General features: G+C 42.7%; 1 protein-coding gene across 7 annotated transcripts in view; it reads left to right on the forward strand.

Annotated features, from left to right (window-relative positions):
• The window catches only part of ralgapa2 (Ral GTPase activating protein catalytic subunit alpha 2), a 99,098-nt gene that overhangs the window by 46,639 nt on the left and 26,534 nt on the right, over nucleotides 1-25,925 (forward strand). For 6 of the 7 annotated variants that reach the window (XM_038729438.1, XM_038729434.1, XM_038729433.1 and 3 more), the window contains 19 exons: nucleotides 137-310; nucleotides 1,328-1,501; nucleotides 2,250-2,443; nucleotides 2,760-2,858; nucleotides 3,595-3,750; nucleotides 7,645-7,773; nucleotides 9,172-9,300; nucleotides 9,578-9,636; nucleotides 9,758-9,866; nucleotides 11,622-11,732; nucleotides 11,987-12,055; nucleotides 12,308-12,445; nucleotides 14,776-14,950; nucleotides 16,371-17,205; nucleotides 17,889-17,960; nucleotides 18,734-18,857; nucleotides 18,972-19,127; nucleotides 21,902-22,060; nucleotides 24,078-24,205. In XM_038729438.1, coding sequence (XP_038585366.1) covers nucleotides 137-310; nucleotides 1,328-1,501; nucleotides 2,250-2,443; nucleotides 2,760-2,858; nucleotides 3,595-3,750; nucleotides 7,645-7,773; nucleotides 9,172-9,300; nucleotides 9,578-9,636; nucleotides 9,758-9,866; nucleotides 11,622-11,732; nucleotides 11,987-12,055; nucleotides 12,308-12,445; nucleotides 14,776-14,950; nucleotides 16,371-17,205; nucleotides 17,889-17,960; nucleotides 18,734-18,857; nucleotides 18,972-19,127; nucleotides 21,902-22,060; nucleotides 24,078-24,205 — 3,190 coding nt within the window. The remainder of the gene's footprint in view (nucleotides 1-136; nucleotides 311-1,327; nucleotides 1,502-2,249; nucleotides 2,444-2,759; nucleotides 2,859-3,594; nucleotides 3,751-7,644; nucleotides 7,774-9,171; nucleotides 9,301-9,577; nucleotides 9,637-9,757; nucleotides 9,867-11,621; nucleotides 11,733-11,986; nucleotides 12,056-12,307; nucleotides 12,446-14,775; nucleotides 14,951-16,370; nucleotides 17,206-17,888; nucleotides 17,961-18,733; nucleotides 18,858-18,971; nucleotides 19,128-21,901; nucleotides 22,061-24,077; nucleotides 24,206-25,925) is intronic. The other variant, XM_038729436.1, reaches the window with a different exon arrangement.

Genomic DNA, 25,925 nt, shown 5'->3' on the forward strand with positions numbered 1-25,925 from the left:
GTGTTTTAAAATGTTCGACATGAAGAATCTCTGTTTTTAAAAGTTTTCCTTACACAGCCAGCACCTTATATGTCATACTTCTCTGTATTAAACTTCTTACACTCCTTTATCTCCCTCATTCACCCACCCTACCTAGGTGAGAGTATAAGCAGTGAGACGTCCAACGGCTACCTCAACGATGCTGAGGTTACCTGGCAGGCCTTTGATGAGGAAGCTGATACTCAGTCCACACAGTCGGCCCACATGGACGTGACAACTGACCCCCAGAGCCAGGGAAGTCTGCTGCTCAGCCACAATGAGGCTCTAGCAGGTATCGGAAATGATAAGAACTCACCCTGAGCACTTAAAACTGAAAATTTTAACCTTGTATTTATTCCAGATGTCAGTGAATTATTTTTTCAACTATAATCTCTTTGAAATAATACAGGCACACTTCTGTGTACAGAGGCTGACCATGACATTAATATAGGACTTTAATAGTGCTGTGATTTGCCCCACATTTAATATGGGGTTAGCAATAGATCTGTAGACTTTAGCCCTGTTGTGAATTAATATAAAATAATCCTAGATAAGCTTCTCACCTTGTACAGCTGATAAAACTGACAAAGGAGATGAAATGTAGAAGCTGTTGAGGCCAATTAGACTTAATTGGACAATGAGAATATAAATGTAGGTAGTGTCTTTTCTCTGGCTTTTTTAACAGGTTCAGTGAATAATTGTTTTCAGTAAAGACAGTGGATATTGTCTTATTCATAAAAAAAGCAAAAAAGATCTCACAGAGCAATCTTTTGTAAACATTCAGGAATTCTACAGGTTCATCTGTGGTGTGTCCCATCTGGGGTTTTGGTGCTTCCTATAACCTCACTCTTGATGGATTAGTTACTAGCTGGGTAGAGTGACCCAGTAAGGAAACTTGACCTGCTTCTCAGTATCTGCTACGGTACCTCTCTGGCTAAGCCATTTAATCTTTTAAAGCTGCTGACCGCTTGTGTGTTTGTGCATTGTGAATTTTGTGGAGGGAAATTGACCTCTGGTCTCCCTTTTAATTTACACAGAATTGTAATATTTATTAGTGGCAGGTATTTTTATTTTCATGTGAAAATAATCAAGATGTTCCCTCAGCTTTAAACCCTTCAGCTTCTAGTTTGCCCCCTCCCATCATTATTGATGGAGAGATTGTTGTGACCACTTTGCCCCTCCCACCCTTGTACGTGAACTTCTGTCTGTGGTGTCCTACATTGTGATCATCGTGAAGTTTTCACTCTTCCTTTGTCCCATGCTCCCTTCCTCAATCCCAATTTTATCCCTTTCCCCCTGTCGTTTTTAGGTCCTGAGTGTGCCCTCCCTCCCCACTCTGCACCCCCGTCCTACCAAAACCACAACCACTACCCCCAGAACCCGCCCGCCTCACCAGCCCTGCTGGTGCACACAGAGTGCCCACGGGACTGCCCCCTGGACGACACCATGCATCAGTCTGTCTTACACATGCCACACCACTTGGGTACTGCTCCTCAGCTGCTACTCATCATACAGACCAAAGAGTCCTCAGTTACCATTGACTATCCATGCTCTTTATTTTTCAGCCTTACCATAACTTCCTTTGCTTACATTACACTTATCTATGTTTGAGTTGTTTCTGTTTTTTGTTGTTGTTCATTCTCCCAGATGGCAGATCCTGTTCAATTACTCGACTGATTATATGAAATTACTTTTACACAACATTTTGCTCAAACAGTGGAAAAATCTTCCATTTACTAATGACCTCAGATCTGCTTCACTCGCGATCCATTTCCTTGTCTTTGCAAGGCTTCAACCCCCTCTACTCCCCATCGTTCGTCTGCTGCTCACTAGGTGGCACTGTCCTCCCACAATTCAACCTGAGTTCATTTGGATGATGCATGTGACTTGTGCCTGTTTCCCCAAAAGTGTTTTAGTGCTTTGATCAGTTACAGTAGACAAAGATCTTGGTGCTTGGATGCATTTGGGGAAAAAGCACAGGGAGAGTAAGGATTTGGTCAACAACTGCTCAAACAATGACAGGATGGCTTTGACGGTGTAGAACAGACAAGTCTCAAACTTTAGATAGCTTTTTATATAAGATGTTCTGCATTTATTGACTGAATCCCATATCCTCTGTAAGATTAAATTTGGTTTACTTTGCATTAGGTACCAGCAGCTACAAATATAGGTGTTAGCAAATAATTTTTCTCTAACCCGAACCACACCCGACTCTCTTTCTGACCATACAGATAGTAGTGAGTGTCTGGCTGATGATGTCAGCATCATTGCGGGTGGGACCCTTACTGGTTGGCATGCTGACTCAGCCTTCGTCCTGTGGAGGAGGATTTTGGGTATCCTGGGAGATGTCAACAGCATCCGCTGCCCCAAAATCCATGCCAAGGTCTTCTCCTATCTTTATGAGCTTTGGCACAAGCTGGCAAAGGTATGGTGGAGAGGCAAAAACCACCCACATATCATGCATAGATGGCATATTTAAATATGCAATGCCTAATGTGTTTTCTTCCTTCTTTCCATATAAAACATGGGTGTTTTGAAGAACTTATAATGTTGATGAAATAGTGCCTGTTTATTTTAGTAGTAGTTAACAGTATCAGTGTAAATGGATCGAGCATTTTAGAACAGATAATATAAATATAAAATCATATAAACTTAATCCTGTACTTTCTCACACACAGATGCTTACAAAGATTATGTATGGTGGTTATGTTTATTGACTGAAAGTGAACTTGTGCTTACAGATCCGGGACAATCTTGGGATTAGTGTGGACAACCAGTCTTCTCCTCCCCAGCCTGTCTTCATCCCTCCACTTCGAATGTTGGCCTCCTGGCTCTTCAGGGTAACAACACAGTAGACAACATTCAGAAAGCAAAAGTCACAATGAATAAATACTTTTATGCATAAAATTGAAAATGTGGAACAACAAGCAACTAAGGAACTCAGGTTTAGATTGAAAATGTGTTATTGTTTAGTAGGTATACAGCATGCAGGATAAAGAATTTAGAAAAGAAAAGAAATTTCAATTTTCAGAAAAGAATTTATTTTTGCACCTGATAGCCAGATCCATTGTCAGGTCCATTGTCAAAATAATCATGAATCAAGTTCATCAATATGTTCATCGATGTGTTATTTACATCAGCTGTTGTCAGCAATATCTGATAGGTGTTTCCCAGGGAGAATCCTCTAATGCTCAGGAAGCAATTGGATTATATTTCCCTGCAGCACCATGGTAAGTAATCAGGACTGAATGATTAGCTTTAGCAGCAACAGACACAGGGACTAAACACATGTAAATGAATGTATCTAATCGTACTATTTCAGCAAAAGAAAAAGATACTTGCATATTAAAGTCGAACTCAGAATGTGTAGTTTGCCTCATTGATGGAGAACGGTGAATGTGCTCGCTAAATTGGGTGCAACTCCGGTGCTGACAAGTTTCCACCACATGAACAAAAGAAATGGACAAAATCGATCCTTTTCTCCAAACACCCCTGCAGCATAATAGATGTTAAACATGTCAGAGTCTTCAACTTCTCGTAATAATACTGACCTCAGCCTCTCTCTTTCCCCCACAGGCCACCATGTTGCCAGCTGAGTACAAGGCCGGCAAGCTGCAGGCCTACAAGCTGATCTGTGAGATGATGACCAGGCACCAGGATGTGCTGCCCAGCAGTGATTTCTTGGTGCACCTCTACCACGTCATGCACAAGGGTCTCACCAGCGGCGACCAGGTACAGCCAGCAGGTGGCGCCTACAGTAAGGCTGCCAGATGTTCTTGTTTTTCCACCACTTGATGGCAGACCAGTCAAACTCATGTGATGCACATGCATTGGCCCTGTTTAAAATCTGGAAAAGGATGGGTTGTATTTGCCAATGTGCTGTCTACTCATTACTGTGTGATGTGACTCAGTGATTCCTATGCACCTCTTAGTTCTAGATGTAATTCCTAAGAATATCCCATGACTTGTCATCTATATTCAGTGTGTCCAGTGCCATTTGTTTTAACAGATATTTATGATCAACATGATGACTGTAACTGAGTCAGTGACGACTGGGGTCATATAGGAGCACTGCATTGTAAGAACATACGGCTTTTATTTTAGCTGGTAATTTTGAAAACTCTTTGCCAACCAGTGGTGATGAAGAATGCTTCTGTGTTTTGGCATCTTCCACCTCTTTTAGCCACACCCATCCTCATATTTAAATCTGGCCAAGCTCCATTCCTTCCAGAATCCAGTCAAAGCTGAGTGGAGATGAATGGAGTCCCTCAAAACAAAGGACAGTGATAAAAGTGTGTGTGTGTGTGTGTGTGTTGGGGGGGTGTTTTGGATGCAAGTGTGTGTGTATATATATGCCCTCCTGGCTGGGTTTCTATTGCGCCTTGGCAGTGCGACAAGCTTATTAGAATGTTTTCCATGTCGTTAAATAATGTTTTGAACCCCTGCCGCGTATACGTGATTAATTAAGGATTGACGTCTGTCGCGCTCCGTTAGACTGACACGTCGGCCAGGGGCCCAGAGTAGACTGGCCTGCCTGCCTGCCTGCCTGCCTGCCTGTGTGTATGCAAGTGTGTGAAGGAGCGGGAGGGGAGTCTGGGGAACGTAGTGTAGAGTAGAGCAATGAGGGGGGCACACTGAGGGACACGGCAACATTCTCCAGCTTTTGTTGTGGCTCTGTATAATGCGTCGGGGGGCCAGAGCCAGGCTGGCCACTGAAGCATGCTCAAATTGGCCAGAGAAAAGAGTCCTCACGCCACACAATAGAGGACAGCCGCACGCCTGCTTAACATAAGAAAGTGGCTCTTACGCCCCCCACCCCCACCATCACCCACAGCCCCTACCCCAAACCAAAAAAGGAAAAAACATATCTTTTCCAAATCCGTGATGCACATATATTTTTTCACACATTACTTTTTTGATTGAAGTAGCCATCAGTACAGGTTGCTCTGCAAATCATCTAATATGATTGTGCACATGCAATTAGTTAGTTTCAAATATTTATATTTATAATAGTTTTGGTTTTTACTACATACATGGTTACTGTACATTGGTATCTTACAATACTCTAGCTCAAAGGTTGAGCATTTTTTTTAGACTACCTGCTTACCAAGTAGTAAAATCTGCCTTAAACAGCCAGGTTTCTAGACAATGGGGGAATCCCAGTGTCACTTCTCGCCACTAAATTCAACTAAGCTTAGAGAAAAATGACTGTTCCCTTGGAGGGATTCTCCTTCCATCTGACAGAGTGCCAAGGTCAGGGCTATTGTCCTGGTTGCCATTCCGTGGTCACTGGTCCCACAAAGGCATGACCGTAGTACAATAGCAGTAATCTATCTAATAGGTCTACTGTCTGGACTGCAGTAGTCAACAGTGTATTTTGTGGGACGGCTGTGGCTCAGGAGGTAGAGCAGGTTGCCCGTTAATCCAAAGATTGGCGGATCGATCCCCCTGCTCCTCCAGTCTGCATGAGTTGTGTCCTTGGGCAAGATACTAAACCTCAAATTGCCCCCGGTGGCTGTGTTAGTGTTAGCAGTCAGGCATGTATGAAGTGTGTGAATAGGGGAATGTGATGTAGTGTAAAAAGCGCTTTGACTGGCCGGAAAACTACCATTTACCCATTGGTAAATATAGTGAAAAAAGTGTTTTTGCAAAGAAATCATGTATCAGTATATCATATATTTAAAACACCAGTATTAGTACATGTTATATGCTGTGCTTTCAGAGCTAAACTAGCTCCTCTATAACTTAGTGTGCCGCAAGAGAGAGCAGTCTTGTATAATGTATTTACTGCCAGATTAAAATGTGACAGTTGACCCCTAAGTCACTAACGTGGCTGTTGATTAATCCTCCCCACCTCACAGTTATGCAGGTGGGTAAGATCCCTTCTAAACAGCCTGTGAAGGGAAAACCCCAAATATTCATAGTGTTGAGAGTGCCGTTGAATTGCAACAGGAAATCTGACCCATGCTAAACTGCAAGCGTCCATGTTTAGTAAATTAGACAAAATTTTTCCAATGTGTGGAGTGATGTAATATCGGACTGAACCCTGTCACCCCAGGGGCCAGCAGGTGGACGGCATGTGCTTTCCTGGAGATGAGGCCAAATGAAAAGGCCCGAGGTGGCTCTATTCAGAGTTACGTTAATGCACCTTTTGTTGATGCAGGGGCCATTCCTACTGCCAACACAGAGCCACATGCAGAGCTCAATTCCCATTTCTATACACACACCTCAAATCAGGTTCCCTCTACTTACACATACAATAGAAAACACTTTGCATTTTACATTTGTGGCTTCTTCTAAAATGCTCATTTCAGGCAATCAAGCAACAGTTTGTTGCATGCTAATTACCTCTGGCTGCACTGCACATTATGCTTCAGAGGTCAATTACCAACAAAATGAGGGTAAAATGGGTCCTCAGTCCTAAAGCTCTTCCCACCAATTTTCCACATGCAGTGCATCGTGTTGGTTTGACTTCCTACTTATTGCCTCTGCGTGTTTATTCTATTCCTCTTTTGTTCACCTGCGGTCTCTGTTTACCAAAGCTTCAGGTGATTAATGTCATAGATAGATAGATGGTACAGTGTGCGCGTGTGTATGTGTGTGTGTGTGTGTGTGTGTGTGTTTATGTGTGATTGAGAGAGACAGAGAGAGAGAGAAATTGTGTGCTTGTCTGTTTGCTAAGGTGCCCTTCAGTTCAGCTCGAAACAGGCTGATGTTTGAACTGTCGGATTTACACAAGTTTATGGCCAAGTAGGCAGGTGTTTCTAGCCTGGACCTTGCCTTGGCACACAAAAATGCACATGCATGTTGCAGATAAGAGGGAGAACAATCTTTCTGCCTTACTGAGATGCTGCATTTGCATACCAATATGTTGTTTTTCTTCTGTCAGTTAATAGTAATAGCGTGGAAACCCTGTTCACAGCTTATGCTCTTGTGTAGCATGGTATTACACAGTACATACTTGAGCAGTTTGTGCAGTATAGCATATGTCCATGTTGAAAGAGCACCCATCTGCCACTGAGCCGCCTGTACCTCAGCAAAACAATACCTTGTGTATGGCTTTAATTACAGGTTTGCTTGTGTGTATATACATGTAACTCACAAAAGTTAAGGTCTTTTGTTCTCCCTCTTATCCTCTGTGAACAATCCATCTGCTGCCCTCTCTCTCTCTCTCTCTCTCTCTCTCTCTCTCTCTCTCTCTCTCTCTCTCTCTCTCTCTCTCTCCCTCTGTCCTTCTTTCCCATTCTGTTTTTTCTGTCCTTTAGTGGCATGTACCGTTGAGTGCCTTACTCTCCTCAACACACTTAAAATGCTTAGCCTACCTGTTGGAGGTAAAAGCTTTCTCCCTGCCATGTCCCTCACATGGTGGCCCATTTACTAAATATTTCTGCTTCCCTCCACCCACACTAACACAACCCTGTGTTAATACCAAATGCAAAAACCCCATATCTAAACATACTGTAGTAGAGCTAAGATACTCAGTTGTTGTTCTGATGGACGATGGCTGTTTATTCCTCTATCAAGGTCTGTCAGTTGTTGATGGCTAATAACATAAATATCCGTGTGGAAATGACTGTGCCTCCTATTAACATGTGTTTCTGTGTATATCTGCGTGTTTGTCATCAGGATGTTTTGAATACCATCATCCGTTCCTGCTCTCCTCGTTTCTTCTTCCTCGGCCTGCCGGGCTTCACCATGCTTGTTGGAGGTTTCATCACTGCTGCTGCCTACGTTCTCAGATCCGACTCCTCAGAGGTACAGACACACTTTTCACAATCACATTTATTATGTGAATCATGCCGGAATCTAAAAATGTTTTTGAAAACTAGAAAAAAATGTGTTAAATACTACAAACGTTTAAAGGCTTTCAGGAATGTTTCAGAACTCCTGTTTAAAGATGCAGCGTACTTGTTGTGGAACAAAGAATTAAAGAAACTTCAACAAAATGCAAAAGCAAATTTCCTCCTCATACCTGTTGAACTTCAATAACTGTTACATTCATTCATTCATTCACTCCCTCATGACTGACAGTTCTATGAATAACAATTTGCCCCTGTAATAATTTTGTTGAATTTTGCAGCTTTTTGACATTGAAAAGTTCAAATTGTTTTGTGAATTTGGGTAGTAATAAAATAGATTCTGAGAGACAAAATAACACAAATGTTTGAAACATCTTTCATTTATTTGGCTTGACAGAAAATCAAGAATGCAATCTTCAAGTGTAGAAAATCTTCTTGCTTCATTGTACTGGCTTCATTGTACTAGTTACACTAGACTGTGTAACTATGACTGAAATGAAATGTATTTTTGCTCATTCTTACCTTATAATCATTCTTCATGATTATTCCTCCGTCTCTGGGAACTAAGTAAGTATATTGCACAGTTGACATAAAACTATCTTATTTCGTATTGCTTCTAAATAAAACTTGATATAAATGTAAAATCTTTTAACTCCAAACCTGCAGCTGTAAGAAGCAAAGAGCAGTTACTTACAGATGGAACAAATTGCTGTGATTAGTCAGACAGTTTGAACAGAAAGTGTTTCATTAAAGGCATAAGAGTTTAGTTATTGTGGTCTTTAAAAACAGTAGTATGCCCTGCCATAAAACAAATGCAAACAGGTGGTTGTTGAAAGTCTTCTGCTCAGTCTTTTCGGATTGCACATTCACACGAGTACAGGCTTTTGATGCAAACATAGGATAACTGCTCCCTGTTAACCCACTGCCAGTGTCGACTTTCTCTTACGTCTCTAAACCATGTCGTATGTCAAGAACAGCCTACAGGGCCATTTATGCATGCTGTTTCTTATTGTTTTGGTTGCCAGATAATTTCTCCCAACACAGATTTATTATCTGTTTTCAGGGTAATTGCAGTTAAACAGGTGCAACAAGATGTACAATCTGCTTTAGAGGTGCATCCATTGCACATTTAATCATTTTGTTGTCCAATGCCTACGATGTGTCAAGAGATTCTGTTTAGTAAAAACATGAATAAAGACAATTAGTTCTGCTGGGTCCCTCCAATCTTTTTCACCGGATAGCGACCTTCCTGTTTGCTGGAAGTGGGTTGTTTTCATGTAGCTTTAGGGAATCAGTGATAGCATGTTTTGTTTATTTGGTTGTTGTTGTTGTTGTTTTTTCTCATCTCTGCCAGGCTCCCAGGATGGAGGCTCAGACAATCCTGGGCTCCCTTGTGTGTTTCCCCAACCTTTACCTCCAGATTCCTGTACTACAGCGTATGCCTGGCTCTGATGATATCGTTGTTGGCAATGAGGATATTAAGGTAAATCATGCGCCATACTGGATATCTGGTTATATGTGGAAATGACATTTAAAAACAAAAACTGTGGATTAAAAGTGGATTACTCACATGCAGTATGAAGAAAAATAAGTCATACATTAGTCATTAAGTTTAACATCTTAAGAATGATTCAATTTAACTCAAGTCTTATGTTACAATTAATAAAATCAGATTTTTACAAATACTGAAAAAAGTGAATGGTCTAGATTTGTCATTTGAGAACATTTAGTAAACCTTGCATGTTGTCTTTGCTTCTCAGGATTATCTGGTCAAAGTCCTGCTAGAGACAGCAACAAAGGAATACTATGAAGGGGCCAGGTATGATTGTCAATAGTTGTGATGCTTATTTTGTAGTAAGTACATTCCTGTGTCTGAATACGGTTTGCACAATTTCAATACTGTCTTATTCTTAAATATAAGAATAACTTCTGTGATTCAGGTGCATAGCTGTGTGCAGTCTGGGTCTGTGGGTGTGTGAGGAGCTGATGCAAAAGAACATCCACCACCAAGTTAAAGACGCCATCAATGTTCTGGGAGTAACACTAAAGGTCAGTGACCCTCTGAGGCAGGAAAGCTTCATCGCATCGTACATGCATTTTGAGTATATCTGCTAACTTATGTGTACAGTATGAACACTTGCATCATGGGCTGTGTTAATCATTGTAACTGTGGCAAAAATTCTGAATAGAATAAGTCACTGTTACCCATACTGTCTTGATGAAATGATGCAGGGAGTCTGGATTTCATCACAGTCCCTAAACCCATTTTTTTGTTTTACCACACAAACCCTGTAGTGTTTAGTTCTAAAAAAAAAAAAAAAAAAAAAAAAATAGTAGTTGATCACATAAAAAGGACTGCAGAACAATTTCACTATAGTGAGTGGAGAAAAAGTGTGAGAATAAAACCTGTCCAGTGATGTGACTCATGGGTGTATTTTGGAAGAGCTCTCTTTTTCTCTCTGAGTGAAGAGATGCAGAGAACCAGTCAGTGCTGGGGGGGGTTTTGTTTTGTTTTTTTCATGGAAAAGGGTTTGGGGCGGTGGCGTAATTTCCAGGCTGCTCGCTCTCAGTAGATGTGGGCCAATTTAAGCAGCTACATCTCCCAGCTTCCTGCTCGAGCAACCCCCCCTTCTCTAATGGAGCAGTAATCACTCCCCTGTACAACTTGACACACAGACTCAGCCAGCCCCAAAATAGAGGGTATAGGCTGGGTGGGGGATCTAGGGGGAAAAGTGGCACTGAGAGTCTCTTTTCTAAAAGCAGGTGCTGAACTCTCAGGGCCCCTTTTTGTGTTTGGCCATTTCTGCACTCCCCACATTGTCTGCCCTTGTTACATGTTGAGAGGCATTCAGCTAGAAGAAATGGGAAATACTATTTCTCCACAAAGAATTTCAAATCACTGAAGAAATCCACATTTGAAAGAAAATTGTCAACAGCTCAATTTTTTCCCCCAATGAGTCTGGAGAAAATGAGCCATGGTTTAAAGTGGAAATGAAATTATGCTGATTATATGCACAGTAAGTGAAAAGCCAAATTTAAGGGAAATTACTCAGTCGGTTTGTGCCTAAACTTTTTCCTCCTCGACCAGCAATGTCCCTCTGCCTTTTCACAATTTGACACATATCCAACAAGGAAGTGTAGAATAAACAATCCTTCCAAAGTGTTACTCTTGGAGAAATCCGAAAGATACATTATACAAAAAGTGAAGTCTAGGAATTTGAAAAAAAATAATTTAAACACACGCCACAGGTAAGACACTTTGTAAATATGTAATTTCTGAGCTTATCTGCAAATATGAAGCTATGTCCAGTTTTGAAATATGTCAATATATGTTTTGTTTGTCATTAGAGATGTCAAACAAATAATGTATTTAAGTCAGCATTACTGAGCCCAAACATGTTGGGTGTCTATGCATTGTTGTAGCTGGCTAGCTCCAATTTGGTTGCATGGAAACAAACAGAAAAAATGAGGAGGATTGCTTCTGACCTTTTGGATTTCTCTAAGCAACTTTGTCTTCATTTTGGAAGAAGAAACTGCTCTAAAATAAAAATCACATTATTAGTGAAACAAGCAAGCAAGAAAATCTGACGGCCAGTCACCTGTGGCAGCAACAGTGTCCCACAGTCAATGTAAAAAAGCATTCTTCTACCCCAAGAATGTACATGTACAGTATAACAGAAAAATACTGGTTAAACATCAAACATGTTCTCTGCGTTAATGCTGCTTATTATAAAAGCAGACAAACGTTTTGCACCGTTGATCAGTTCTTGTCTTGTCCTCTTGTATGTTTGTGTTTTTGTCCAGTTTGGGAATAAAGCAGTGGCTCACGTAGCCTGTGACGTGTTTCAGCTGCTCATCTCCCACTGGGAACATCTTCAGAGGTTGGAGCCCACTCTGCCTAAGAAAATCATTGAGGTAACATGCACACACACAGAGTTAACATTTTCAGTAGCCATTAGGGGCCTGTGAGAACACAATATAAGTAAGATGAGAATTTCCTATCAAGTCACTTAAGCCTTTAAATGCAAGTCTTACATGAGTTATTACTCATGCATATGCATACTCTACATTCTGTGGCATCGCATCCATTTTAGCACACAGCCCTGACTCAGCTGATGAATAGGAGTGTGTCATCCAATTATCTTTCTCCTTGTTTTGTCCCAACGCAGATCTTTGTGGCCACAATAGCCTTTTTGTTACCAAGCGCAGAGCACTCAACAGTGGAAGCAGACAAAAAGGTACATGTTGGAAAGGAGGGGAGATGAAATGGCTGAGATCTAAAGCCCCTTGATGTATCATGTTGGAATGATGCATTTGCAGAGGAATGTTGTGTTTTGTTCTCTTCTTGTTTCCTCTTTCCCTCCCTCTGTATTTTCTGTCTATCTATTACATGTTGTTTCTCTGTCCTGTTCTTTTATTAGAATTTATTTTGTAAATTATTAATATTAAATGTTTTTGGATGACCAAACTCTTCTGTCTCACTTCCTCAGTTGATGGTGTCGCTGCTGCTCTGCCTGTTGGACTGGTGCATGGCCGTTCCACTAAGTCTGCTGCTGGGGCCCATCACCATGCCTTTGCTGGAGGACCGCACATCCCACAAGGCCCCTCTACTGGACTACATCTACAGGGTGGGTAGACTCACTGACAGCTGGGAGGTGGGAAAGGGCTGAAAGTTTCAGTTACAACAAACATTTTGCAGACCTGAATGATGGCCACTTTCCGCTACTGACTGCTTTCCATCTTCTGAAACGTACATAGCATTGACACCACTATCCCCACCCCACCGAATGGGCTTGCCACTTTAATTAGACTTACCTCCACCATAACCTCATGACTATGCCTCATTTAACAGTATAGAAGCCCTTGCCATAGCTGACACATGCGGTTGGCATTTATCATATGCAGGGAACCCTTACAACTTGCTTTGTACCAGCATATACTGCATTTGTTTAAAACAGGCAAGATATGCAGTATTCAATCTCTCTGTATTTGTGTCACTAACCCTTTATTTTATGGTCTGACCCTGAGGACGAGGACCAAGCTTCAGGCACAAATGAATGAGGTATTATTCATTCCCTCCTGTCTGGGCAGATGCGGTCAACGGCAGATCTTTGTAAGGATGTCACCCCTGATAAGAAATGGCCCAATTATTCAAACAGAACCCTTTGTCCACTTGATAAGCTCAGGCTATAAACGCTTGTCCTGGAGATTTGAATGGAATATGTCTTAATATGAGAGCGACTGCAGCTGCTATAAAAGCAAAGACAATTAGGCATGATTGGTTGTCTATCAGCACACAAAAGGCATGGCCCCTCTGGGTTTCAGTGGAAATAATGTAATAAGCAAGGCATTGCAAGGTGTGACAATATTAATGCAATATCAAGACAGAAGTCTATACATTTCCTCAGATACCCTGGCTGCTAATTATTCTCCATACCAAGCAGAGAATAGCTTCCCTAATGGAATAAAAGGGAGATGTTTTCTATCACTGGCCAGTGTCAATGACAAGGTAGCAGAGAGTGTCCATTTATAGTTCATGCCTCACTTTCCTTTAATTACAGTTTTATTTTTAAAAAGGCGTAAATCTGTTCTATCGCAAGCTATCAAACACTGAGCGCAATATATGGTATGAACCCAGCTAATGAAAAGGCCCTCGTGCTTTTGACCAACAGCCTGCAGACCAGTATAAAAAGCAACATTGCACAAGACCTCATTGGTTAACTGGAGTTCTGTTCAAGCTTCTCCATCTGCTGTCTCAGCCTGCCTCAGCAGCCAGCTGCACCGCCCCTCTGTGTGTGTGTGTGTGTGTGTGTGTGTGTGTGTGTGTGTGTGTGTGTGTGTGTGTGTGTGTGTGTGTGTGTGTGTGTGTGTGTGTGTGTGTGTGTGTGGGGTGGGGGGGGGGGGGGCACGTGAGTAGGAGAGAGAAATCGAGGAAAGGTACATTTGACCATGTGCACACCTGTACGTCTCTGTTTCCATTTTTATTATTTGATTTGTGTGTGTGTACTTAGGCATACTCATATATCCATACAATATGTGCCTATCAAACTACAGTATGATTCTTTCACTGTGCGTTACCTTCCAGCAACTGTTGCTATGCGAAGTGCAGTCACTTAGTTGTCAAGCACAGCTGTGGGTTTTCCCCCTCCCTTTCTGTCTCTCCACCTCTCCACGGAGGAACCTCTTTGGGGCTTTGGTGTAGCAGCTGTTTAGTTCAGGTCTTTTCAGCATCAAGCCTCCAATCCCTCCCCCATGCAGCCAGAGGTCTGCTCGGTAGAATCATCCACATACTGTCTACATTGCCCCACACAATACTGTTTCAGATGGCAGGCCAGCCTGCCTCTCTGAGCGTCTCTCAGCCAAGTTTGAGCGTATGTGTGTACTGAATGGGATTAGCCTTTGCATGGCTTTACCCAAGTTGCTCTACTCTGAATGAGAGGCCCCCTCATTTACATACATTAGGCATATGTTTCAGCCACTCATATGCAGCACCTCCACTCTAATTATATAGTACACAGGTGTGTGGTTTTGTGTGTACAAATGTGTGTCGCAGAGCATGTTTGTGGTGAGAGCTGAGCAAAAGGATAAAGTCTTAATTAAATCAAACAGTGTAAACCTGTCCAATAGCTGTAATCAACTGCCCCAGTGCGCCTTATCTAGCCCTGCCAACGGATGCTCTGCCATCTGTTACGTAGATCGATACACTCACACATCACAGGAGAAATGGATTAGTGGCAATAAAGACCCTCTTTTCTCTCCTTCTCTCCCTCCCTTCTTCCATCTTATGATGTAAATGGACCATATATTCCCCTTTCATTTGCTCCTGGTTCATGTTAATCTAGAGCAGGCCTACAGGATTGTCACTGTGCATCATCTCACCAGACACCTCCATAATCAAAAGGATGGTGTCTTTACACATCAAAGTTCAAGTCCTACCTCTTCTTCTACTATTCCACAGGTGCTGCACTGCTGTGTATCGGGCTCCAACCTGCACACCCAACAGAGCCACTACCTCCTCAGCCTGTCAGACTTGTCCAATGACTATGACCTCCTGTTGGGTCAGGTTAAGAGTTTCGAGCCGTCACCCTCCCAGACAACCACTGATTTCGGCAACCTGCTCACCGTAGCTGAGGGTAAGATCATGGAGCCAGCCTGATGCCCCTTTATACTACCTTGTTGTGTGCATGATTGCACTGGGCAGATTAAATGATGCTGAAGTTATTAGCTGCATATTATGTGTTCATGTGTCTGTAAGGATAGGTGCGAGGGAGTAAAAACTGGCAGTTAATAGTGGCTGTCATCTGTCACATCATAGCTTAACGACTATCTCCGGTCATGCTTTGACACACAACTTCATGACCACAGAGACATACTAAAGCACACCAAAAAAGATTACAGGGAAAAGCAAACTCTAAGTAGCCCATCCATTTGGAGCCTCTCCATTAAATGTCAATATCTTATTAAAAGTATGAAAAGGAAATCAACCATCACAGGGAATGGAATGTTCGCATTAGTACTCAGCCCTAGAGAGAAGACCCATTATGGGGTTGAGATAAAAATGTGATTTTTTTTCTTTCTTTTTTTGTGACCTTGTGATTCCATTAGGCAATGTATTCCTCTCTCTTTCCCTCGTGTCCTCAACTTCTGAAAAGTCCTTAAAGCCCAAATACAAACTCATATGAAACAATGTAAGAAATTTGAACAGCAGGTTTTGCCTAGAAAATTTCACCACACCTCTGCTTTTGGTGCACAGCTGCACAGAGTCTTAGTAGAAATAACAAAACACTATCAAAAGGGCAAACCAAAGAGAACCAAAGTGTGCCGGCCTAGTTATATTCATGCCCCCACCTCATATTGATCAAGTCACATCAAAGGGCCAGTGCATCTCTAATGCAGCTTGGCCTGCTTTCTAAAGAGCTTTCTCCACTTTGATGGGGGGTGATGGTATTGATAGCACTGTCACAATGCAAGAGTGCATCTTCTTGTTTTTCCCACATCACTGCAGAATAAAGCACTGCATGCCTTTCACTCGGGAGTAAAAACCTGGGCATTTACATTAATGTAATTCACTAAGAAGAGTCCTATTAAGCAGCCTGTAAAGATGGTTCTCATTAGCACTCAGCCAGTCTCAACGCTTGTCCATTGTAAGAAGACTCAATGGGCTTTTCAAAGTTGTCTCTCATGATTAGATGCTACCTACTTAGAGGTGTGCTGGCCAAGCTATTGTGAGAAATGAATAAACTACCCCTATTAGTAATCATAAATGAGATTTGGCTTTGTATATAAAGAGCTAACAGAGATGATAGCATGTCTACACACAAAGGTGGGGCGTTTGAAAAACAGTTTCAAAGTCTACATTGGACATATTATAAAAGATAGTCCTCATGTGCAGCTTTATTCTAAACCCATCAGTAATTTTAATGAGTGATCACAATTTACACTCTCATGTGTATTTTCTTTCAAATATGGTATGTATGTATGTGTGTGTGTATGTATATGTGTATATGTATATATGTATAGTATAGTATTTTTATACCCTCATTCTTCCACCAGAAAAGCGACGTCGGAACATGGAGCTGATTCCCCTGACAGCTCGGATGGTCATGACTCACCTGGTGAACCATTTGGGCCATCATCCGCTGAGCGGTGGCCCTGCTCTTCTCCATAGCCTAGTGAGCGAAAATCACGACAACCCGTATGTAGAGTCATCCGAGCTGTCCTCGGAGGTCTTCAAAAGCCCCAACCTGCAGCTGTTTGTGTTCAATGATACCACGCTGGTGTCCTACCTGCAGATCCCCGCTGAGACCCCTACTGTCGGACAGCCCCCTCAGCCTTCCTCCCAAGTGCGTGTTATTGTCCGGGATATCTCAGGCAAATACTCCTGGGATGGCGCAATCCTCTACTGCACCACCCAGGAAGACTCTGTTGATGCGGGAGTTTTCAATGCAGTTGACCGCCCTGTATCTTCTACCACTAATGTCACTCACAGCAGAAACCAACCCAACTCTCCAACAAAGGGGCCGTACAAAAATCGTTGCTCAGTCTCTGACTCTCTCTCTGACTGCTGTGAGGAGGAAGAGGTAGATATTCTGGATCAGCTTTTGGAGGACCTGGGCCAAAGCAGCCCAGAATGCTTGCCCCAGCCACAACTCAGGCTCAACCAGCCAGCACCCTCACCCCATGGCATGAACCTAGAACAGGAGAGCGCCATCCTGGAGGCTATTCTGCGTCAGACTGAGCAAGAGGAGGAGCAAGTCAGGAGATGGAATGCTGATGTAAGCTTCCGGGCCGCCTGCCAGAGGGAACCCTCCCACCAGGAACCAAAAGCTCCTTTCTACTTCTGCCGGCTACTGCTTAATGACCTTGGCATGAACTCCTGGGACCGCAGGTACGTTACCAACTGAAATTGGCTACAATGATTGGTCTGGTTTGCACTATAGTAGAGTAACAAACAAACAAACACGAATTGTTGCTTGTTTGTCTTGCAATGGATATCTCTATCATTCAGTCTACAAACCACTTTTTAAATGTAACCAGTATGACAGAGAAAATAAATCACACAAAGTGTGGTATAAACTCTGCAGTCTAATACTACATTTGAACACAGCTTGCTTCCTTCATCCTCAAAGTAACTCAGCTGTTGGCTCGTTACTCAAAAAGAGAAAGAGCAAAGTTAAAAGCATACTGGGGTCTGCAGTGTCTTAATCTCCTCTCCACAGGGTAAAAGTGCCCAGCTGTTTTTGCTAAGGTCTACCTTGCAGAGCCACATCTTTGCAGTGCTGCCCCGTAAATTAAAAGCTTACACCTCTTAATGGTGATGGTGCAACGTGCACACAGCTAGTAGGAGATTGCGGTTTGCACCTGTGCCTTTTTTGCCCTGGTTAATATTGACTGAGAAAAACCAAACTTTGGTTGAAAACTGTTTTGTTTGTTTTTTGGACAATATGCTAGCAGATTATACCACTTTTGCAAATGGCTGTTCATTGTTGCCAGCATGGCAGTTTCCTGAATTGTGTTTTATATACCGAATTGAAAATATCATGTCTAATCCAGACTTTTTTTGTTGAGCAGGAAAAGTTTCCATTTGTTGAAGAAAAACTCCAAACTCTTAAGGGAACTGAAGAACTTGGATTCCAGGCAGTGGTAATGCTTTTATGAATTCAATCTGGAATTTAAAATTGTGTTGTGTCCTGTAGAAATTAGGTTTGTCTGAGATACCAATAAACACACACAATTAGCTATAATTTAATGACCTCTGCTAATTGTGAAAGTATCACTGCAACCCTATAGTAAACCTGTCTCTACAGGTCTAGTGAAACTGGTTATAAGTCACTCAAAGCATCGTTGTATTACCCCATCCCTCTCTTCCTCTTTCTGTCTCCTGCTGATCACAGCCCTGGAACTCTTGCCGTCCTTCTCCTACTGTGTCTCTCTTAGTCCAATCAATAAGTACGCCGCACATTGCTAATGACAGGAGATTATTAAAGAATTCCCTCAGGATTGGACCTCATTCTCGCAGATGGCCAGACTTGGTTGGGCAGTAACAACCTGTGCACAAGCATGCAAAGTGCCCTAAATCTACCCCAGTATGATGTACTACCATGGCAACAGGAAAAGTAGAGGGAGGGGAGGGGGCTTTTCTGCCACTCTTTTTAAAATCATGTTAGAGCTGGAGAGATAGTGGAAAGAATTAGCAGGCAAACTTGGCTTTTTCACATTCTGCTCTCCTGATTGTTCAACAACTCAATTACACATGGGCAGGGTGTAGTGTTTTGAATCATTGGATTCACATTTCAAAGCATTTTCACATGAAGTGGCTAGAGTAGTGAGAAGCTTTCATGTTCTGTTGTGTCTATAAAATTGGCTGTTGTGTTGTTATTCTGTTACTACGGACTACTATATGTTTTGTTCTGTAGTCGAGAGACACACAAGATTGCTGTGTTCTACATTGGAGAGGGCCAAGAGGACAAGTGCTCCATCTTGTCTAACAGCGCAGGGAGCCAGGCCTATGAAGACTTTGTGTCTGGACTGGGATGGGAGGTGCAGACAACCACACCCTCAAATCAACACACCTTGTGTATCCACAGATGCAGCCTAAATATGCACACATACAGGCACACTCATAACACACTAAATTGTACATGTATCCCTCAGGTGGACCTGGCCACACATTGTGGCTTTATGGGTGGCCTCCAGAGGAATGGCAGCACAGGTCTAACAGCTCCTTACTATGCTACCTCCACTGTGGAAGCCATCTTCCACGTCTCCACTCGTATGCCATCTGATTCTGATGACAGTCTCACCAAAAAGGTAAAAAGTCCTGTTTCTGTCTCTGTTTTTAACCTCTGTTATGATACATTTTGACAATTCCTGCCTGTCTGTGATACATGGATTATGGATTATCAAAATACATAAATATAACTAATAATATAATATTAATTGTACACCTCAAGTCTAGAGTATGTCAAGAAACAAAAATGCTGCATTGTCCGTTTGATGCAGTGAAATGGCAACACAGTCCTGCCTGCCCATAGCAGTATGTTGTTGTAGCCTTAAGCTCTGTGTTAAGCTGTGATCAGGAGGTGTGACTCCAGAGTGCGGGCATTGATTAGTGACCCTGGCCAGGCAGGCCTGAGGAGTAGAGAGTCGCAGGCGCGTGAGTGAAGAGAGGGCATGTGCTGCTGTGGTAATGACTATGATTCTGCTAGCCCCTGCCCCCCTCCCTGTGTGCTGTGACCAGGGCCTGGATTCAGCCATTAGCTCTCCCTGCTAGGGCAGGCGCCGGCCGGATGCCGGCAGGATCCTTTTATCCAATTCCTGCTGCCGCCACAGGAGCGATCGATTGGGTTCTGCAGTGGGATTCTGAGCTGTAGTGCACCAGTACCAGTTAGCACGAAGAAATGAGCCGCAAGGCCCCTGCCCGTGCTGCCAATCTTCTCATACAGTACCCTGCTGAGAAGGGAAATTCATCAGGCTCTCCTTATATCCATCCCACCTCCAGTCCTCCACAGAGCCCCTCCCCCACATACCCTCTTCGTTTCACAAATAACCCCCTACTCATTCCAAAACCTGTCCTGAACCTGTGCTTAGTGACCGCAAAAATTAGTTAGACAGAGTAAAGATCTTGACTTTGGTTGGCCAGAGTGAGGCGCTGAAGGGACGACCATGCCCACAGTGGAGTGTGCTGCCACTCCACTTCCATTCATTTCACCAGGAACTTCTGTAATTGCTCATGCTCACCTTGCACAGATCCCCACACGAGCCACAGGCTGGCTCCATGCACGGATGCTTCAGAAAAAGATGGGGGGCAGAGAGAAGAGAAAGTGGTATGAAGAATTGGAATGAGAAACAGGCTTCTGTGTCCAAGTATGACGTTTCCCTGTCAATTTAAAAATAACACTTCTAGTCCAGCAGCCACCCACTTTTCCGCCTGTAACCATAGAGGCATACTGTGGGGGGGCGACGGATGGGGGAGCTCTCGCTGGGCAGATTGGCCGTTTGAAGACGATGGAGAGGGGGGGAAAAACGGCTAAACCAAAAAGAAAAGAGCGAAAACCATGAATTCCTCAATCCAATTGTGGGTTTTGGAGCAGTGCAAGCTGCAGCAGTAGCAGCTGGCCTCAGTAATGTGGTTATAGACGCGACCTGCAGGGTTGGGGTCAGGCCGTGTAGACCGCGTGTGTGTGTCTGTGAAAGAGAGGGAGATATACGGGCGCCTTAGCTATCAAATTCAGCCCCAGGCACCACAGCTTAACTGGGCTGCTGCAGGTTGTTTTTATTAGGAGCCTCTTGTATTTTTGGGTCCTCTGGTCTTCTGTCTCCATGTGTGTGAATCCCATTGGCTGGGTGGGAGGTCAAACAGGGCTAATTGGACAAGAGCCTTTGACTTGAATCACATTTTATTAAAGAAGTCTCAAACATTTGGATGTGATTAACAAGGGAGTAAATGGATTGGTGCAGGAGATGATTGACTAGAGCATAAGCATCCTCATTAAACTTGTGATTAAGCTCATCCAAATGCTAATATCTTAACCCAAATTAACATCCCACTGTTGATTGTCTACCACAAATGCATATTCAACATTTTCTCTGAAATTGTCCCAGTGACTGACCTGGTTGGTACCTGCTGATCCTTGGACAGACAGACTGAACTGGCAAGCTCCAGTAATCAGCATGCCGTGGATTTGTTTAAGATTACCGTATTACCATAATTAAGGGCTTATAATAGAATGTGCTAATTGCATTTTTGGTGGCGAGGGCATGTTTCTTAATGGCTCATTAGGCCCACAGTACATTGGCAGATGTTTTCCTCTGAGTAGAGGCTCACTTTTCAGTGTCCATGATACCCCAGAAAACATCACTGGACCACCAGCTAATAAGTGATCTAGACTTGTTAGAGAATATGATGTAGCTGTGTCCATCTATTTTACTTTGGGAAAGGGGAAAGCTGTTTACCTATTTCAAACTAGCATCAGTCAATTTCCTATCATTTAAGTGTATCTTCTTGTCCTGCCTAGTTTCATTTGTGTTTGTGAATAGAGTGGAAATGGGAAGCAATTTAATCTCTTATGGGGAAAGTTAATTGGATTTGAATTATTTGGTTTTGAAATGCTCAATTTTGTGCATGTTGTGTTTGTAATTTGAATTTGTAATGAAAAAGCTATAAAAAGAGTCAAAACCAGAGCCCAGACTGCTGTTTAAACCATTGTTTTCTAACAAAGTTTGTGATTGAGCTGTAAGCAGTCACCCTGCTCTTTCACTTGCTGCAGTTATGTTTTATATTTAAGATACACCAGCAGTGCTTATAACAAAATCAATTTTAAAGAAAATATTGCTGAATGCAGTGATTAAAGTGTCAGCAGTAAATAATGTTTTATTATCTGTCATCCCTCTTTACATACTTCCTACACTTTAGTTCACTTCTTCTTGCTTCTTGAGGTGATGTGGGCCGGAGATACTGACTGGTTAACCCACTGACATGCCCCAATCTCACTAATTTTGTGTGCCTGTCATCATCACCATAGGGATGAAAATGACCTGCACTCACCAGTTACTTGATTAGACTCATTTTGTTTGTTTGGCAGCTGCGACACCTGGGAAATGACGAGGTGCACATAGTTTGGTCAGAGCACACCAGGGACTACCGACGTGGTATCATCCCAACTGACTTCGGAGACGTGCTGATTGTCATCTACCCGATGAAGAACCACATGTATTTCATCCAGATCATGAAGAAACCACAGGTAAACCACTGAAGTTAGTGGATTTTGTTAAGACTGTTGTCAGCCACACACACTATACACATGTGTCAACTCATTGTAAATGAGAAGTTACTTTCATTTAATGTGATGGTTCACTTTTTTTAATGAGCTGCTTTTGTACTAAAATGACAGAAAAAGCAAGAAAACCATGCAGACCATTTTCAGCACAGTTCATGAGTTAAAGCAGTCCCTTTTTCTTGCTTCCTATTCAGACTTGACTGCAAGTTTTATAGATTCTTTCTCCTGTTGTGGTTTCTGTCTGAAGGCTCTTAGTTTCCCTTGCTCCAGCAGTGCATTATTACCCACACTGTGGGTATGTGCTCTCAGAGATGGTTACTGTCTTTTCTTGGCTACCTTTCATCTTGCCTACTCTGTAGTATTGCACTCGATGTGTGGCCTTCAAGAGGATAGTGAAATTTCTTTGTCTGAGAATGGCTGGCTTCTATATGTACATTATTCAGATGAAAGAGTTAGGTTATGTTTCCATAATATAATCTGGTTTGTATTCCTCATTGTTAATGCATTGAGTATGTTTAATTGTGTCTGTTACACACAAGTCATTTTGATGACTGAGAAATACATAGTATAATTAGGACAGTCCAAGGTACAGAAACTCTTTTAGTTAATCCATTCACTTAAGATTTGTATATAGAACTTATTTAACACCCAGAATTAGACATTTGATTAAGTTAGAGTCATCTCCGCTCTGTCAACTGTGTTCACAGGGCAGTATTGGTACTTTCCTTCACATGTTTTGGGAATGCTCTGAAGTACAGTCCTTTTGGTCACAAGTTACTAAATCTTTATCTGAATTCTTAGTAAAGAGATTCCTTGCTGTCCCGTATTATGCTTGTTAAATGATAACTCTCAGGTTCCGATGTCTGTGCATGAAAAAAAGAATTTGGATTTCTGGCTGAAAATGCCGGTAATACAGTGGAAACCACCACATACTCTTTCACTACACCATTGGTGGAACTTGCTGTTAGATATTCTTACTTTAGAGCTCTCTGTGGCACAGTCTCACGGTGCTAAAGGAAAGACCATAAGGTCCTGGTCAGAAGCTCTTCAAGTTACTGAATTTCTTGCCGGGAGGGGGGCACGGTAGATCACTCAGTAGGGAGGGTAGGGGATTAGATAAAGTACAAATTGTGTTAGTTTTATTTATATTGTCTGTGTGTGGTTGGGTGTGCGTGTGTAGGTTGAGGTGAGTGAGTGGGGGGAATGAGGTTGTGTACATTATATTTCTGTACATGTATATGCCTTTCTTTTATATTTTTCCCCCCCTTCTCTGTCTGTTAATATGAAACCAAATAAATTGTTCACAAAAAAAAGAAACAGTTCTTTTAGTGATAATCTTTATTTCTAGTATATCTGCTCAGGTTTCTGATTAATTTAATTTTCACAATGTCACCCCAGTGTTCTGGCCCGTGATTAAGTTGATTTGTTTGTATCATCTCTGATTAAAATACATTTATTGTATTACTTTGACTGGCTATTATACTAGCTGAACAACCAAGTTGAAGACAGCAGGACCTTTTGGAGAGACTTTGACATTCACGTCAACTTCCAGGTCAACGACCATTGAGCTTCGGTGATTAAGGGCCCCCTTCCAATATGCATGAACAGACACGTGTACCCACACACACTCACACGCTGCCGCTAAAATGCATATTGCCCCTTTGTATTTGTTCGGTAGCTCAATATGAGGGCATTGTTTAGTATTGATTGTCATTTTAATTTCATTTACCTAACATTGATTCGCATTAGATGTGTGTGGTTGTCATGCAAAGTTAGGTAAAAATCCAGTTTCAACTTGAACCCATGCCCTAAACAGATGGAGAAACGGTTAAAAAAAGAACAAAAAGATTTTTAAACAACCTGTCTAATTTTGGGCCTCCTACATGAACAATGACAGGACAATGAGAAAATTTACTTTCAATCAATGTGGAAGTTTTGATGCCTTCTGTTTGTTGTATTTCTTCTCTCTTAACTTCACCAGGTTCCTTTCTTTGGGCCTCTGTTTAATGGCGCCATCATCACTGGGACGTTGCTGCCAAGCTTGGTGCGTGCCACCTGTATCAATGCCAGCAGAGCTGTCAAGTCCCGGCTGACTCTCTACCAGAGCTTGTATCCTTTACTCCTCGTGCCTTCTGCTTCATTTACTGTTCACTATCCCATACGGGGATGGCTCATCAGAGGAATGCAACAATTAAAAAATTCAACCAGTATTAAACCATACAGCTGAGACCATTAAGGTTATGATCAGACATTTAGCAATATGTTTAGAATGATTTCATTATATGTATAACACCTCTGAGCTTACATTTTTCAGCACCACCAGTGGCCCATTTGGGTAAATTCATTGCGACATGTGGCGTGCCTGTCACGTCAGCCAACGTACACAGCTGAGTGCTGACACTGATCTTTATGGGCTGGCTGATTTACATACAGCTATTAGGCCGGGGCTGTTTCACAGCCTGGAGCATCATGGGAGGTTGTGTGGAGCTGTTGTGGGTGGGAGCACAGATAATGTGTCATCATCTATCACTACTGTTTTATGGAGCACATGGAGAGTCAAAATAAGAGCACCCTCATCAAATGCATACAAGTGCATACAGACACAAGCGCGCGCCCACACGCACTCACTCTCGCTCTCGTCTCTCCACCCATCCATCCAACATTGTGTGTCGTTAAGAGCCTGACTCCAGCTGTAGTTGTCAGTTGGTTTAAAGGGAGTGTAATCACCAATGGAGATGAATTAGCATGTGAATGCCAGAAGCACAGAGTTGGGGGGCAGAGTAGGGATGGCCCCTGGAGGGGGAAACCTGATCTCCCTTAACGCCCTGCTCCTCCTCGGACAGCATGTACGGCACAGCCTCACCAGAACCACGCTGCCCCTCTGGCAGTTCCTATAGAAACCTCCCCCAAGGAGGTTTAATTTGGGTGGAAGACTAGTATCTAATGTTTTTACATTGACATTTTTAAAAAAGTTTTTGTTTTTAAATTATAATCGAGTCTGTGTATCATAGTCTTTTACAACAAAACATTTTTGTCTTTAATTACACTAAAATACACCTGGGGTATGTTGTTTACAGTTGGGTGTGTGTAAGTATGTGTCTGCCTGTTTGCATTTCACAGTGCATCACATCCCCTGCCCCCACCCCACCCCCCACCCCACCCCCTCCTCTATATCAGGCCTTGTCTGTGTGTCCCCAGGGGCATCCTGAGTGACAGATGTCTGTTACCCAACGCCAAGTGAATTAGCGCATTGTGCCAGAGGGGTCCAGCCGCAGACCTGCCTGCCTCTGTGAGCCTCAGGGGGTTGGGGGTGGTTGGGACAGTACCGAGCCTGTGCTGGGCCACAAAAGCCTTACCTGGCATTCCTTAGCAGAGGAGCAGACAGCACAAAGGCATGATCTATGAGAGGAGATAAGCGCTGCCTCTGGAGTTCTGGCACTGATAGGCTGCCAGGCATCACGCACTCCAAGAGAGGAGATGAATGAATGTGCCAGGCAAAGCACACTGCCAGCATGAGTATCTGCATGTCTGGGGTTGTTTTTTTTTGGGGGGGGGGGGGGGGGGGGGGTCTGTTTGAGAGCTGGAGAGAGTTTTGAGGACAGAGGAGATGCTAAATAAACTAGTGAATTGCCAAAACATTACATTTGGTGTATGCCATAACAAGGTTTTGTAGATTTGACGGGAATTGATATCACAGAATGCCCTGACTGTCCAGCAATGTCATGAACCATAAACGATACAAAGTCTTGAGTGGCAGATGGAGTTACTCTTTTATATGCTTTTATCTTTGGATTTGCTGTTGTATTATACCAGCCTTTTGCACTTTTCC

Source organism: Micropterus salmoides, unplaced genomic scaffold (assembly GCF_014851395.1).
Source record: "Micropterus salmoides isolate LMB-PRFRI ecotype aquatic unplaced genomic scaffold, ASM1485139v1 Ms_hic_scaffold_19, whole genome shotgun sequence".
NCBI lineage: Eukaryota > Metazoa > Chordata > Actinopteri > Centrarchiformes > Centrarchidae > Micropterus > Micropterus salmoides.